This window comes from Drosophila bipectinata, chromosome 2R (genome assembly GCF_030179905.1).
Source record: "Drosophila bipectinata strain 14024-0381.07 chromosome 2R, DbipHiC1v2, whole genome shotgun sequence".
Lineage (NCBI taxonomy): Eukaryota > Metazoa > Arthropoda > Insecta > Diptera > Drosophilidae > Drosophila > Drosophila bipectinata.
In genome coordinates this window covers 4,274,188-4,289,199 of record NC_091737.1, presented here as the reverse complement: position 1 = coordinate 4,289,199, position 15,012 = coordinate 4,274,188, and the positions used below count along the sequence as shown (strand labels likewise).

General features: G+C 38.3%; 1 protein-coding gene and 1 long non-coding RNA gene across 5 annotated transcripts in view; one reads left to right on the top strand and one right to left on the bottom strand.

The window, feature by feature from the left end:
* The first annotated feature begins 442 nt into the window (after positions 1-442).
* LOC138926161 (uncharacterized) overlaps positions 443-15,012 on the top strand; it is a 94,927-nt gene continuing 80,357 nt past the window's right edge. The window contains exon 1 of one of the 4 annotated variants that reach the window (XR_011442530.1): positions 443-653. This is a non-coding gene — a long non-coding RNA (uncharacterized lncRNA). The remainder of the gene's footprint in view (positions 654-15,012) is intronic. The other 3 variants (XR_011442529.1, XR_011442531.1, XR_011442532.1) reach the window with 3 other exon arrangements.
* On the bottom strand, positions 12,494-13,896 carry LOC108123320 (BTB/POZ domain-containing adapter for CUL3-mediated RhoA degradation protein 3). The gene is made up of 2 exons (XM_017238487.3): positions 13,450-13,896; positions 12,494-13,393 (listed from the first exon to the last, which is right to left on the bottom strand). Exons 1-2 carry the CDS (start codon positions 13,775-13,777, stop codon positions 12,669-12,671), a joined length of 1,053 nt encoding a protein of 350 aa, XP_017093976.1. The 5' UTR covers positions 13,778-13,896; the 3' UTR covers positions 12,494-12,668.

Here is a 15,012-nt window from a genome sequence, read left to right as displayed (position 1 = left end):
CCGCATCACTAAGTTAGACTCATTACGTAAAAATGAGTTAATAACGTATCGACAACTGTTGATATTTTCAGCTATTTTAGCAATGAATAGTTCAGAACCCATGTTAGCTTTGATCTTCTCTTTTTTATTAATTAATGTCCTTCCGCAGCCCATTTTGAATTAAACATATCATAAACACTTTAGTTTCACGAAATTAAATTAAATAAACAAATCAAAAAACAAGCTATGGTCAATTTTAAAACAGTCGACATCTTCGCTGCCTTATGCAAGAACATATGTCTCTAAAAAAATATATCTTAAAGTTTGTTGTGAAGTACAATCTCAAATCTCTCCAAAACTTTCATTGCTTTAATACGGAATAAATAGTCATAAGACCAAGGAATGTATCTGTAAACGTAAGCCACACCATTTTCACTTAAACAATTTCAAAACTTAAGTAAAGTTGAAATTCTATAATAATTCATTCCATTCATCCCGAAAAAAAAAATTTAAATACTTTGTTATATGTGCACCGACAATGTTTCAATACAAAATAAATCCATCAACCTTACATAGGCGTAAACATTAATTCATTGACAAAAAAACTGCAAGAATTCGAAACAAAAGTACGCCTATATGGAAGAAAATCTTATGCAAGGAATGAGCTATCACAGGTATGATTAGGTCTGTAACAATAAGTGTCTACAGCTCGATATGTGCCAAACCTTTTTGAATGTTTTATAATTGCTACTATTGCTTGTCTTCTAAAATGAAACACTATTAAGAGCACATATACTTTAAAAAAATCAAATTATTATTTATAAGATATTTTTCATTGCAATATAAAACAAGAGGGGAAAGCTAACTGCGGGCGGAGCCGAAGTTGATATACCCTTGCAGTTAAAACGGGATATATATCGCAAACACCGGATATTGTTGGCCGATCCTGATGAGAATATGATAATATAATCCAATTTATTATAATAAAAAATCTAAAAAAAAAAGTCCCAAACTTTTTTTTTTTTTTTTTTTTTTTTTTTTTGTGCGGTTTTTTAGAATTTGGAAATGGCTTGTGCATCAATAAGAGCATCAGCTAGCATTCCTGCTGTATTCACCATAAAGCTTAGAGGCCCAGACGACCGAGAAACGATTTTTTAGTACAAATTAAGCTAATTGAAATTTGTTAAGCTAAGAGGAGTTAGTAAGGAAATTTAAAATTCTATATTTTAAAGTAGAGGGACAGGAAAGAGATGTAATAGAGTAGAGACCATTGCAGTTCGAACATAATACCCTAAAAGGGTCATGCAGTGCATATGTCGAACTACAACGGCTAAGGAACAGAGGACTAAAGTTTCGAGTCCTTCTATTAGGAATGTTAAAATTTAAGCGTGTTAGTAAATGCTGGCTAGGTTATGCAGAAAAACTACACCGACCATTGTCCTACGATTCGTTAAGCAGGTAAGTTTATAAGTAAAAGTCTGCTACTGTAGGATGGAAGCTGAAGATTTGCATCCCAGTATAGACCTCTAAGTGCAAATATTAAAAAGTTCTTTTGTACGGATTCTATGCGGTCCTTATGTACTCCATATTGGGGACTCCAGACACATGAACCGTACTCCAGTATAGGACGGACCAAAGAAATGAATAAAGTTGTGGTTATATAGGGGTCATTAAATTCTTTTGACCACCTTTTAATAAAACCAAGGACTCCTTTAGCCTTATTAACCATTAAGGAAATATGGTCGGCAAATTTAAGTTTTATGTCTAATAGGATGCCGAGATCATTAACCTGGGTTAATTTTTCCAAGGCAATCCCATTAATAGAATAAGTAGCTTGCAGAGGGCAAGAACGATAAAAACACATATGCTTGCATTTTGATCCATTAAGTATTAGATCATTAACCAAACACCATTTTTGAAAGTTATCAAGGTCAGACTGAAGACTGCATTGGGCAGAGATGGATTTGTACTGAAGACAAAGCTTTACATCGTCTGCATACATAAGAACTAGAGAGTTCGTTAAAGCAGGGGGCAAGTCGTTTATAAAAAGCGTAAATAATAACGGGCCAAGATGACTTCCTTGAGGGACGCCGGATGTAGCACGGACCAGACGGGACTGTATGTTTTTAAATAAGACTCTTTGTGTCCTTCCATCTAAGTAGCTGGAGATCCACGTTAAGAGGTCTTTAGGAAAACCCAGCATATTAAGTTTACTCAACAAGAGTGAGTGATTAACTTAATCAAATGCTTTGCTAAAGTCTGTGTAAATTACATCGGTTTGATATCCCTTACAAAAGCCATCTATGACAAAGGATGTCAACTCCAATAAGTTTGTGGTGGTGGAGCGACGCTTAATAATGCCATGCTGACAAGGAGTGATAATCGAAGAGCAAAGGTGTTGCAAATGAGGGGTAATTAATTTTTCAAATAACTTTGGAATTGCCGACAACTTAGAGATGCCTCTGTAGTTGGCAACCTCAGACTTTTTCCCTTTTTTATGTAGGGGAATTATAAATGATTCCTTCCACTTAAGGGGAAAAATCGAGGTTTCCAAAGATAAGTTGAAAAGTCTAAGTAGAGGTTTGCACAGAGCCCTGGCACAGTATTTTAGCACACAGCCTGGTACTCCGTCGGGGCCTGGCGAATAAATGGGTTTTACCTTTAAAAGACCAGATAATAAGTTGTTCTCAGAAAAAAAACGGACAGACAATAAGATTTGCTGCATGAATGTTATATGCGTAAGGCTGATCAGTCAATTTAGGAGGAGAATAAGTTGTTTGAAAAAATTCTGCGAATAGATCGGCAATGGCCTGTTCAGAAGTCGCAGAGGAATTTTCAAACGTAAGCAGGGGTGAAAAAGATGCGTGTTTACGCTTAGTGTTTAAAATTATAAAACTGCTTTGGATCCTGAGTAAATTGTATCCGGCAGCGGTCAATATAATGCCTATAACATTCAGCGTTATGCACGGTAAAATTCGACCGAGCTAGTAGGTATCTTGAGAAATCAACACTACTGCAGGTTTTTTTATATTTAAGTAAAAGCTTATTTTTTTTATTTTTTAAGTTAGCGAGGCACCTTGTAAACCAAGGAGGATTTGTTGAAGCGGACGGATATTTCCAAGGCACACATGAGTCAAAAAATTTATTTAAAGTAAAATAAAATTTTTCTAAAGTGACATAAGATTAGAGACGTATCGAATGGCGGACAAATGCTGCCAATATGTAGGCGGTTCAGACATAGGAGGTATATATGAACATGTAATGAATAAAGCTTTAACGCAAGCTTTAAGTGATTTTAACGCAAATAAATTCTATGTCACCAAACTCATGGGATTTCACCTCTTCAGAAGCAAGAGTAGAGTCTACCGAAATGAAGACTCCACCTCCTCTTCGCTGAGATCGATCCCGTCTCAAAGTGGTGTACTTACTTGGAAAAACTTCGGAGCTAAAGATCTCCGGATTTAACCAAGTTTCTGTAAATGCTATTATATGGGATGCAAAGAAAGAACTATCAGAATATAGCTTGGGGAGTTTGCTACGTAGCCCCCTAGTATTCTGATAGGTAAGAGTTAGTGACGAAACTAGTTTTTTGGGTTAGTAGCCAAAAAAGAGATGGAGGGTTGGTCAGTGGTTCCGATATTGGGAAGTCTCACTCCCACTGGTTTTTTAACTTTTTTCTTCACGGAACTAGGCTGATGTTCTTGGACGAAAAGATTCTCTGGCCAAAAACTGGGAGAACAAATCGTCTTGAACATCAGCGCGGGCACACGAATCTTGAAAGAAGACGTGCGCCGTGTATAATTATATTTAAATTTAGTTATGTCCTCCACCTTTATATCGGCTTTTGTTTTGGCTTTGATATAAGCCGAGATATCAATCTCTGAAGTATCAGGGGCAAGCCGAGAAACAAATATATGTTTCGATGGAGGAATCACCTGTAAGGGTTTTGGTGTCGCAGGTACGAGAACTGCAGCATCAGTCGGTGCCGGTGGTCCGGACTGTGGAATACCCTTTTGGGTGACTCTAATGGGGGTTTCGTTCCCTAGGACCTGTGGCATCACTTGAAGGGATGCCATGGCGGACATATCAGACAATTGCTCATTATCCCTGAGAAATTCTGACGAATTTTTCTCAGTCCTAGCTTTTGGGGTGGCCAGAGATATGAGTGGCTGCATTTATGTTGGCTGAGCAGGCTGAGGCGGATCAGAAACAGCGGATTTCTTACGCTTAGGGGACTCATTTAGCAGCTGAAGGCCACTAAATTGAGTGTCACGCGCACAGAGCTGGTCATTGATTTTACGAAAACCAGTGATCAGCTCTTTAAATCCATTTTTGGTCTGTCTCATGAACGACCTCATTTCGCCTTGCACAGCACGACAATTTTCACAACAATAATTTATCCCTGACCTACGGGAAATGGCATCCGAAACTGATGCAGTGAACCCGGCACACTTGGCGTGTACGACGTTTTCACAAAGCCAGCAATGGATGGTAGGCTGGGATGTGGAAATTGTCTTGTTACAAGACTTAATGGCACAGACAAGTTTAAATTCCATTTTATTTATTATTTTTTTTTTTTATTTAATAAAAAAAAAATTAATATTTAAAAAGTTAAAAAACACAATACCTTGAACCACTGTGCCAAACAAGTAGCCGAAGCGGGAGCTTTGAAAGAGTGCAAAAGAGAAAAAGAGAAACAGAAATATAGATAAGCCGGGGAAGAAGCAGAGCTGAGCTATGCTTGGAATAGATATTAGGCAAATTATCAATTCGACTCCAAATACACCACAGCACTCGCGAAGCGATACCGTTTAGGCTTTAAGATTGTTAAGATTCACAAGATTTAATTCACAAGTATGAAAACACCGGTTTACCAATATTTTTAATAAAACGCAGTGCGCACAAAAAAAACACGACCGTTCGCTTGAAAGAAAGAGAGGGAAGTGAAACTTGGAATCACAATTCCGACAGAATTAAAATGATGTTAAGATTAAATTTTTCGTGCTGTATTGAATTGTGGATTAGAAATCATACTCCACCGTAAGAATTTGTGATGTTTTTAAGGATGATAGGGATGGGAATTTTATGATGGGAATATAAATGGGTTTCTTGCAGGCAGATGGCTTTTGGGGTTTAATGGGGGTTTTTACGTTTAATTAGTAATTATAGTTGGTCGTAATTTTTTTTGTATCCGTTAGAGTTCCATTAAAGAATCAATACTATTATAATAATAATAAAAAGAAAGGAAAATAAACTTCGGGCGGAGCCGATTCAAAAATATCAAATTTTGTATTTTTGCCAAATACCACTTCCGATCGTTCAGTTATATGGCAGCTATAAGATATAGTCGGTCGATCGCTATGCAATTTGGTAGGTTGGGTCAATTACCATAAACAAAAAAAGAATCTGTACTTTGTTCCAGCTTTTTATCTTTAAAATTACGAAAGTGGGGTCATTTCCGATCGTTCAGATTTGTCTGATTTATATGTATATGGCTTTGCGAGGTTGTTTTGATGTTAGGTTTGTCTTCTTTTGAAATATAGCGTATTTGCAAGCTAAATAAATAGCTGCCATTTCCGTCGTGTAGATAGAGCTATGTGCTGGTGGGAGTGTTGTTTTTATTAGTTTCTCCAACAATTTCAGTGAGACATCATAATTCTCATCGGAGACTTCCAAGAAACGAACTACTTCGAAAGCGGACTCCCAAAGTCCAGATTGCAACCTTTGCAGCTTTTCCACCTTACTGATATACGGCTTGCCGCCAACGATTTTACAGAAAATCGAGTTAAACTTAGACCATTCAGAGTATCCATCGCTGAAAGTAGGAGGAGGCAAATGAGGCTGATTTGCAATGATTTCTTTTTCCAACCATGTTTGGTTTTTTTTTTATTTGATTTGGTTTGTTTGGTGGTACTGGCACTGGTTTGGACGATCAGATTGAGCAATTGGAAGGGGAAGATGAATTTGGAGCCGAGTTGGTAAAATTAGACATAACGACTTAGCAAAGGGTGATGTAATTATTAAATTGCTGTAGCTAATGATTTCCCTCCCTAATGATTTTCCGCTACTGCAATGTCTGCGGAAAGCTACTTCGAGCGGAAACAAAATTCAGTGAAAAGAATTTGAAGTTTACAAATGTTATAAGTCTTTCCGGTGAAGCCTTAGGAACTATAGGCATTATACTTAAGTCACCGAGAGTAATTATGACAAAGCTATCGCTAGTATAAAAAGAATTTACGATATCGAATGTCTCATCTTTGCGAACCAAATAAGCAAAATATAACTTTTAATAATAATTAATAAAAAATAATTATTCAGCTTTCCGAAATACGACTGGTCTGCGTCGTCGTTTTGAGGTTTCATCGACCCAGTGGCAGCGATATACATATCATTGTTATCGATAGGGGGTGACAAAGACGCTCCCCCGTCTAAAGTTATGTCCTGCTCACCTTCTCGCAGATCTCTGCCACAAGATAAATCCTCTAGTCAAAGTTCCGATCGACCAAAGTGTATTTTGGACGAATTCAGAAGTTACTCTTCATTGCATTTATTCATATCCAGCGTCATTGTCAATGTTCTTATCGAATAGAGTTGCTAAAATTAGAAGTGTTCATGTACCAACTAAATAGAACCCAGCAGAAATAGTTTCAGTTTTAGAGGTCCATCGTTTTTAAAGGAACCGAATGTTAAGTGTGCAACGAGCCCCCTGTCACAGGCTAATCTGTCACAAGATATTTACAGCTGAAAACAAAAAAGAATGCAGCCAGATTAACCGCAATGGTCTTCACCTCATATTTATTGGGAGTAATAGAAGGATTTTCCTCTCACATAAGTAAGTGAGTAAGTGTTCGTTTATATGTTCCGCTTTATAAAGAAATCTAAAAGATTAGTAGTGAATTCTGATATTGTTCCTTATCCTGTCGAACAAAATGAAGCCTTTAAAAAATATTTTAAAGATAGTCCAAGAGCACGAGTATCAAGAAGAAATAGAAAAGAAATTGGGTTAGAACAAGTTTTCTTTATAGGAAAATATAGATAATATAGAAAAGATTTCTTTAAAATAAAATACACTATTTAAGTGCTCATTCAAACTTTTAAATTAACGAAAAATGACAAAAAAAACTTTTTTTTTATGCTCAGTGAATGATTAGCTCTCATTGTTTTTTGCTGCTTTCGCACACACTCAAATTTTAAACATGTGTTCGTTTTGCCCACCACTGCCCTATTGATACGATTTACCGTTGCCAAGCGACGGCGAGACGCTTACTCCAAGGCACCTGTTGCCATCGCCCATCAGCACCGCAGACCCCGGGCCAGCATGCTTGTGGCGATGGCGGCTTGTCTCGTCAATCAAGCGAACGTTTTTGCAGCGATGGTCCCGGGAGTATATCTTGAACCTACAGACGCGGTCGAAGTGGCCAACAGATCAAGGGACAGCGTCATCGGCGTCAGGACTAGCTCAGGAGCTGAGATTAGGAGAGCAGCCCACAAGCTGGATACGCCCTTTTAATTAGTTTTTGAATTTTTTTGAATTGAGTATTGAATATTGTTTTTTCATACTTTTTGGCTCGGGAAATAAAAAAAAGGTAGAAAGAATAAGAATAAAAAGCTTAAAACTCATCAAAAAGCCTTAAGCTCTCTTGCATATTTGGAGACTGATAACGGACCTCGGACTTTGGGCCACAAGGTTGCTGAGCCAGGGGCTTATAACGGAGATTATTATTGTTGGTGGGAGTCTTCGGTTGCTCTATTTTTGATTCAAGACGAAACCGCTCGATTTAACGTGTTTGTTTCAAATCGCGTCTCTTGCATACAGGAGTTCACGAAAGCAATGAAATGACGGTACGTTCCCACAACCGTCAATTCAGCCGATCTACTTTCGACAGATGCTCTTCCCAATAAGCTGTTGGCACCTTTGGACCTTTATTTCTTCGCGATTTCAAGGATGACTAATCTGCCACCTGTCGAAAAGGCAACGATTGAACTTTTCGACAGAATCTTATTGACGGCTTCTCCCCAGTACATCGCATCATGGTCCAAGTATGACAACTTGTTTCACGTCTTGCAAAAAGTTTCGCCTTTTTTTAAAAAAAAAAAGCTATCCTATCACTTCGACTTTAGTGGCTCATTTTCTTGAGACGAACCTGTACTCTGGTTCTCGTTACCAATACTGGCCCATTGGGAGATGGAAGACTGTTTCGAGGGGATTGAACAAATTTAAACGTTATTTTCGCACTAAGCCTCGGCAACTGGAGCATGTCTTCCGATTGAGAAAGTCAAAAGTTTTTAATGCTTTGATTTGACATAAGATAAAGTGGTCGAGTTGAAACGAAAATTCCCCAGCCAGGATCACCAGACTTCTCTTTACAAGTTTTGCCTGTCCAGTTGCGGTTTAATTCTCCACGCCCATTTTGACAGTCTGTGGGAAGCCGCCCAACGACAGCAAAAGAGCACCTGTATAGGGGCGTTGGTCCCACAGTTTTTGGCTTCGAGGAATTGAGCACTGTGTTATGCCACATAGCCTCAATCGTTAATTCAAGACCTATTGTATCAATTTCAGAAAACCCTGCTGAATGTCAGCTTCAACGGCGCTTCTTAAGCTTTCATCGACCCAGACCTTATTGCCCTCAATTTTAACCGTCAGGATCTGGAAAAAAAAAATCAACCCAATCGGAAAATTTGTTGAGCACCAAATAAATTCAGCTGTGGTATAGTCCGAGTCTTTATGAGCGCTCGAGACTTTGAGCACAACAGTCTACAATCAGACCCTGTCAAGGCGTAAACTTCGTCAAGACGGTTGGAGGTCGAAGTTAACATACGTGTCGTGTGGCGCTCCCCGAAGCGCAAGCCGCATATAGTACCTTGGCAAATACATAGTGCTTAAAAAAAGTGCCCATCAGGTGTGCAAAGGACTTACCCGTAAGGGAACATAATGGCCTGCTTCGAAACGCCTAAATCCTGGTCTATCCGACGCCAATGGCGCCAATGCTAAGGTACTCTTACCTATACTTTCAGAATACTTTCTCTTCCTGTCGCTCTCTTTGCAGCTCTTTCTGCTTCTGATAGATAGTTTCTCCGAAACTTCCATGAACGTGGCCACCCACCAAAAGTGCTTCCAGCTGATCATTTATGCAGCCCTGACAGTGTGGGGCAATGGAGAGGGAAGGGCGTTTTTGGTAACGTCGTGACCACTAGATGCCGTTACCAAAAAGCGACCACAAAATGTAGTAAGCTCGCCGTTAAAAATGGAGTATGCTGCGGCTGGCCTTGTCCTAGTGCTAGATCTAGCTTTCCTGATTCGGGTAGAAGTGTTTCCCCAACCATGCCGACTCTCAGAAAAATCATCCCAAAACCCCTAACTCTCCACTAAATCCCTCCTCGCGCCCGGGCGCGGGAGCCTAGAATACTACCGGGACAAGTTCCGTTTTTTCGTGGGAGGCCACTGACAGGGCCAAGGGATATCCCTGCAGGATGAAAGGTCCCTACCAGCAAAGTAGCCGGAAGCAACTCGCAACCTTTCTTCGCACCCCGAACGGCATCTCTTCAAAAAAAGCGAGAAAGCGACTAGGGCTGCGTCTACTAAAGCCCTGGGATAGGATACTGTAACAAACGAGCCCTAACGAAACATGGGCTGACGGACAGCTGTATTCTGGCACCTGAGTATGCGGAGTGAACTCCCGCTGAAATAGCTGCCAAACCAATGCAGCTTCTGCCATTACAGACGGAGAGTCAGCTTTCGTGAAAAGCTGAAAAATAACCAGATCACGAAGCACTGAGCTGGATGGTACCCTTCCAATTTCAGGAATCCGCGTGGAGCAATACTGCAAGACGTCGGGAAGCTAATTGAAATTTAGGCGGACGGTAATGCAGGCCCTTCCATCAGCCTTTGAGGGACGCTGACCACAGCACCCGAGCTCTCTTCGAGCGACTGACCACGCAGACGGACGAACAGGGACGCAAGGAAGCGACTAAATCCCACCAGACGTCATAAACCTCGCCCCTTTCATAGACCCCGCAATATCACGCGGCGCATGAAGGAGTCTTTGCTGGCAGCGACGCAAATGACGACGGGAGTCTAGGCGTCAGCGCATGTCGTGGAACCGGCAAAATAGACGAGTAAAGACGCCCAATAATGGAAGTTAGTAGGCCCCAAAAAGAAGCAGCTGAAGAAACACCGAGGGACTAACCCATTGGCCAATTAGAAGCGAAAGCCGGACACACTTGTCATCACGGTCAAGGGTGAATCGAGTTACGCCAATATCCTGCGAAGCAGGACAAGAAGCTCAGGAAATCAGGAGAGAAAATAACTGGATTCAAAGCACTGGGCTCTAAATCGATAGGGGATCAGCTGGAAGTGCGCCCACAAATCTTCAAAGTGTGTTGCAGTCAAATACTGCCTCCAATTCACTTTTTCTGTCACTAATTCAGCCAGAAACTATCCCTTTTCCAACTTCACTAACGTTTCGGCGGAACGAAATCGAAACGAAGCTAAAGCCAGAAAAGGCATACTGACCATAAAAAGTCGATGCAAGTCGAACTTCCGAAATGCATTATTGGGGTCGTCCTTAAACTATTCAATGGGATCATTATTCTTGGCTATTTTCTAAAACGGTTGAAGAAATCCATTATAATAATACCAAAGCCTAGAAGAGACGACACCATTCCTTCATCGTGTCTTTTTTCAACAATCAACAAAAACAATTTAAACATGTAGTAAAAAAGTTGCCTGCATTGGACGAATTTTTTCTATAGCTCACATAGCACCGTAGTAAGACTGAATTGGCAATGATGCCAAAAAATACTTCCAGTATAGTTGAATTGCTTAAATTTCATTTTTGGCTGTATGTATGTGCTATATTTAAATTATCTTTTGTATAAATATGTGAAAGTGTAACTCCTCCCTTTTACCCCAGCCAGCCCCCCACCCCATCAATTCCTTCCACAAGCTATACGAAATACAAAAAAAAAATGGTTTTTAGTTTTTCCAATCGTTTATAAGAATAAAAACATTTATTTTAATTATTAAAAGTAATGTGTAAAGTTTAATAAAGATCTAACAATTCAAATGATGATAAAAATGTATGACTTATTATGATTTATGAGTAATTTCTTATTGGTCAATTTTAGTTTCAACAATTGCGCTTTTGATTTGATTATATTTTGACCAATAAGCAATAATTTTTTTGCAAATGTAACTAATACAATTGTCATGATAATTTATCTCAACTGCCTTTGTTTTCAATATTTTCTTTTATTAAACAAATCACACTACGAGTTTTTTCTGCATTTGTCCCCTTTTGAGTGCACCAAATATCAAAAATGTATATGCGTCAACATTCGAAGTTACATGAAGCGACTAAAGCTAACGGCAACATAAAAATTAAAAAAAAAAAATAATAGTCAAAATTTCCGGTAAAAAGAAATGACAAAAACAAAAAACAAACGAAGAGCAACAGTCTGAGTAATTATTATATGCAAATAAGCAATTACACAGTGCGACAGTGATTTGGAACTTTTGAAGAGACCTATAGAGAACATAATAGAGAAAATATAAGAGAATATAGTAAAAAACCATGTTTGAAATTTTTCTAACACCCTCGAAACCTTGAATTATTTAGAAAAAACCGTTTTTCGGAACTTTTTTGCTCTTAAAAATTTCTAAGCGCGTAATTTTAAACCAATTTTAAAATTTTTAACGTTTTTTAATAGTTTAATGTTGTAGCTTTTGAAAAAAATAGATCTTTAATTTATTTTAACAAAAAGGATACAATTTTTACACAAGTAACTGACATTTTCAAATTTTAGTCGTGTTTTTTGGACTTTGACGCCATTTTTTCGGTACAACTTCCAAGAAATGGTATAATTTTTGACAATATTAATATCAATATTGCCTCGTTAATTCTGAATAAAACGATACCTTCGTTTTTTGTGTCGCACTGTGTTATCAGCAGATAGACTTAACATTTTAATTACCTTAAAACATTAACAAATACACTAAATTAAACACGTGCTCACACATTTTATTCTATCACATTTTATTATTCCGAATTATTATTCCCATAGAATTCCGAGCCAAACCGGTTCGCCAATCCAAATTTTGGATTTGCATTACATTATGACTAATATTTTTTGATTTTTGTCCTATGGATGCAATCACTGTGCCATAAGGACGTGCCAAAATTCCTTTAACTTACTTAAATTCGAAATCATAGAATTGGACGATATTGTTAAGAACCCAGTTGTGTTTCCGTTCCCAATAGTCTTTAGACTTGCATTCAGGCTGTTCAATAATTATTATAACCTTAAATCAGTGGTCGGTATGCAGAAACACATTTTTAGTGCGTTTGTTTGCGTAGTGAACAGACCATAAGTTTTGCGTCTCTGCCGCGTCGAAGTTTTTGCATAGGCAATTTTCTGTCGCAGCGCCAAAAAAACACGGTTACTGTTGGTGTGTCGACTGCGCTACCCAAAATTTGTCCCTAAACACAAGTTTTCGAAGTCAACAGACCTTAAGTTCTGCGTCAGAAATTCATCTCGTTTTTTATTGCAGTAAAAGCACACAAAATCGATATTGAGTAATTTATATATTATACTGAACAAATTTTTTTAGATTGATCATTTTATAAAGTATACAATGATACTATAATTTTGCAACGCGATCAATTATAACAAGATGAGTGTCCAAAAAGTTAAGCTGGGTTGTTTCGCTTGTTAATTCGTAACCGAGCCAGACCAGTGCGTTCTTCTTCTTCGTCACTTGTGTATTGCTGCAGGCTTGTGCCACCGACGCTACCCACTCGAACTGAAGATGTGGCCTGCATAAGTTCTTGGTCAGGAGCATTTCGATTTTCATAAAGTAAGACTTGGAGTGTTTCTTCGTAAATACGTGCTTCGGGAAACTCAACCTTGGTATGCTTTCGATCAGTAGCATAAACTATCGAAGTACAACACACTTCAGCAACTTTCTTAGCATGACCGTAAAAGGACCAGCAACATATTTCGCTTGGACCAATAACGTCTTTGATAAACAAAATGCGTTCGTTAAACCGCAGTGATAGCTTATCAAAAAGTTCTATATTTTTAAGTAAGTTGTCATCTGATGTACTTGTGTATGAATATTTATTGTTTTGACGCTGTACCACCAGAATAACCGCTGGTTTCGACGATCCACTTATTAAAAGCTGCTCCTCTTTTTGTGAAGTTATCAAAGGAATACGACAAATTGGCTTTGGTTCTTGGTGTGCATACAAGGCCCTTTCGCAGGACAAAGCCAATTCTGTAATGCAATAATATTTTGCTTCGGCATGTAATTCGGCTATTTCCTTGTTGGTTTCGGGTAGTGGTACAGAACTGTCACGTAAAAAATTAAGAATAATTCCGAAATGATTCCCGCAACGATCGATTAAAATCCAACCTAAAAAGAACGTTGTGATATTTTAAGTTAACTTATTACATTGGATGCATACATACCTTCTGAATCAGTTAATACTTCCATACGACCGCTAAACATCGCGCTGAGCATTGTATCATTATGTTTAGTCAATGTGCCAACAGTCGTATAGTACAAACTACCACCGACATTTAATTTAACATACTGAGAAGATTGACCTTTCAGCAACAATTTCTGATCCCCTGACATATTTTGCGTTTTTTCATGAAGTTGATAATCTTTAAACCTTGCTTCCGATTGTAAAAGAACCAAATCATCAACACAACTCAGCACTGGTTTAGCACTACAAGTTGGGTCGACGCCCTTTTTCTTAGACGTATTTAACGCAATTTCACTATCCCTGCTCATATCGAGTGCATAGTCTACTTTTATTTAATCAATTAATATAAATGTTAAAAAAAACAATATAGAAATTTTTGAAATATATTAAAGAAATTTCCGTAATCAATGGAGAATTTATGGCCTGGTGTGACCAAACATTTAGATAATTATTGACAAGTTTGTATTTATGTATACTTTTTGATGTACGTCAAATTAGCGTCGCTCAGTTAGCGTCGAAGTGGAACGGTGGAATTGCAACACAGCAACGAATATTTTGTTTTTCAATTATTTCCGTATTTAGCCACTAAATTTAATGAAATAAACACTAGAATTGTTAAGAATTGAATAAACTATTGTTTTTTCTTACTTTGAGCGGGTTCTTCACTCTTTAAGTAGCTTAAAAATGGGGTTGAAAAATTGCCCCTATACTGTATTGAGCATTATCTCAGAAATAAGAGGATGCGCCAATAAGCGCGATACACCAGCTTATAGCCCATTCTTTTGAGAATATGCCCTGAAAATTTCATTAAAATCGTTCCCTACGTTTTGGAGCAAATCGACTAAAAGTGGACCAACCCGGCTAACAGCCCATACAAAAATGACCCCAAAAAATTGTTTTTAAAATTGTGAAGCTCCAAGAGGATGCGCCAATATGCACGGTAGTGGAGTCGATGTAGGACCTTTTCAAGTATATATGGACCAAAAATCATACAAATCGTTCCCACAGATTTTGAGAAAATCGAATTACAGTTTCCCATATAATTTGAACTAATAAGAGGAGCGCCAACCAATGAACCGGAACCAGTCCGCAAAAAGTTCATTGAACTAGTTTAAAAATACTATATGGCTCTGTTAGACTTATTAAGTCCTTCACAGAGGATGCGCCATTATGCACGGTATACCGTTGAAAAGCTTATTTTATACAGAACATTATAAGACAACTTTTATTTAAATCGCTCCCACAGATTTAAAGAAATCAAGTCCCGAAAATTTCAGACCCTGATTCACCAACACTGGCCATTAACAGCATCACATATTTCTGCGCTGCCTAACACGGCGCTAGCCGTTATGGAATTTGAATGCCCCCCTAGCTTTTTTTAAAGAGGATGCGCCATTATGCACGGTATACCACGAGAAAGCTAATTTTTAGCCCGTTCGAATGGTACCAGTGCCATTAAAATCCTTCCCACAGATTTTTAGAAATCAAGTCCCGAAATTTTCGGGACCTGGTTTGCCAATACTGGCCATTATCATTTTTCCGT

Coding starts and splice junctions, on each gene's coding strand:
- LOC108123320 (XM_017238487.3), bottom strand. CDS start 13,777: ATGAGCAGGGATAGTGAAATTGCGTTAAATACGTCTAAGAAAAAGGGC. Junction 13,394..13,449: donor AGTATTAACTGATTCAGAAG/GTATGTATGCAT, acceptor CGTTCTTTTTAG/GTTGGATTTTAATCGATCGT.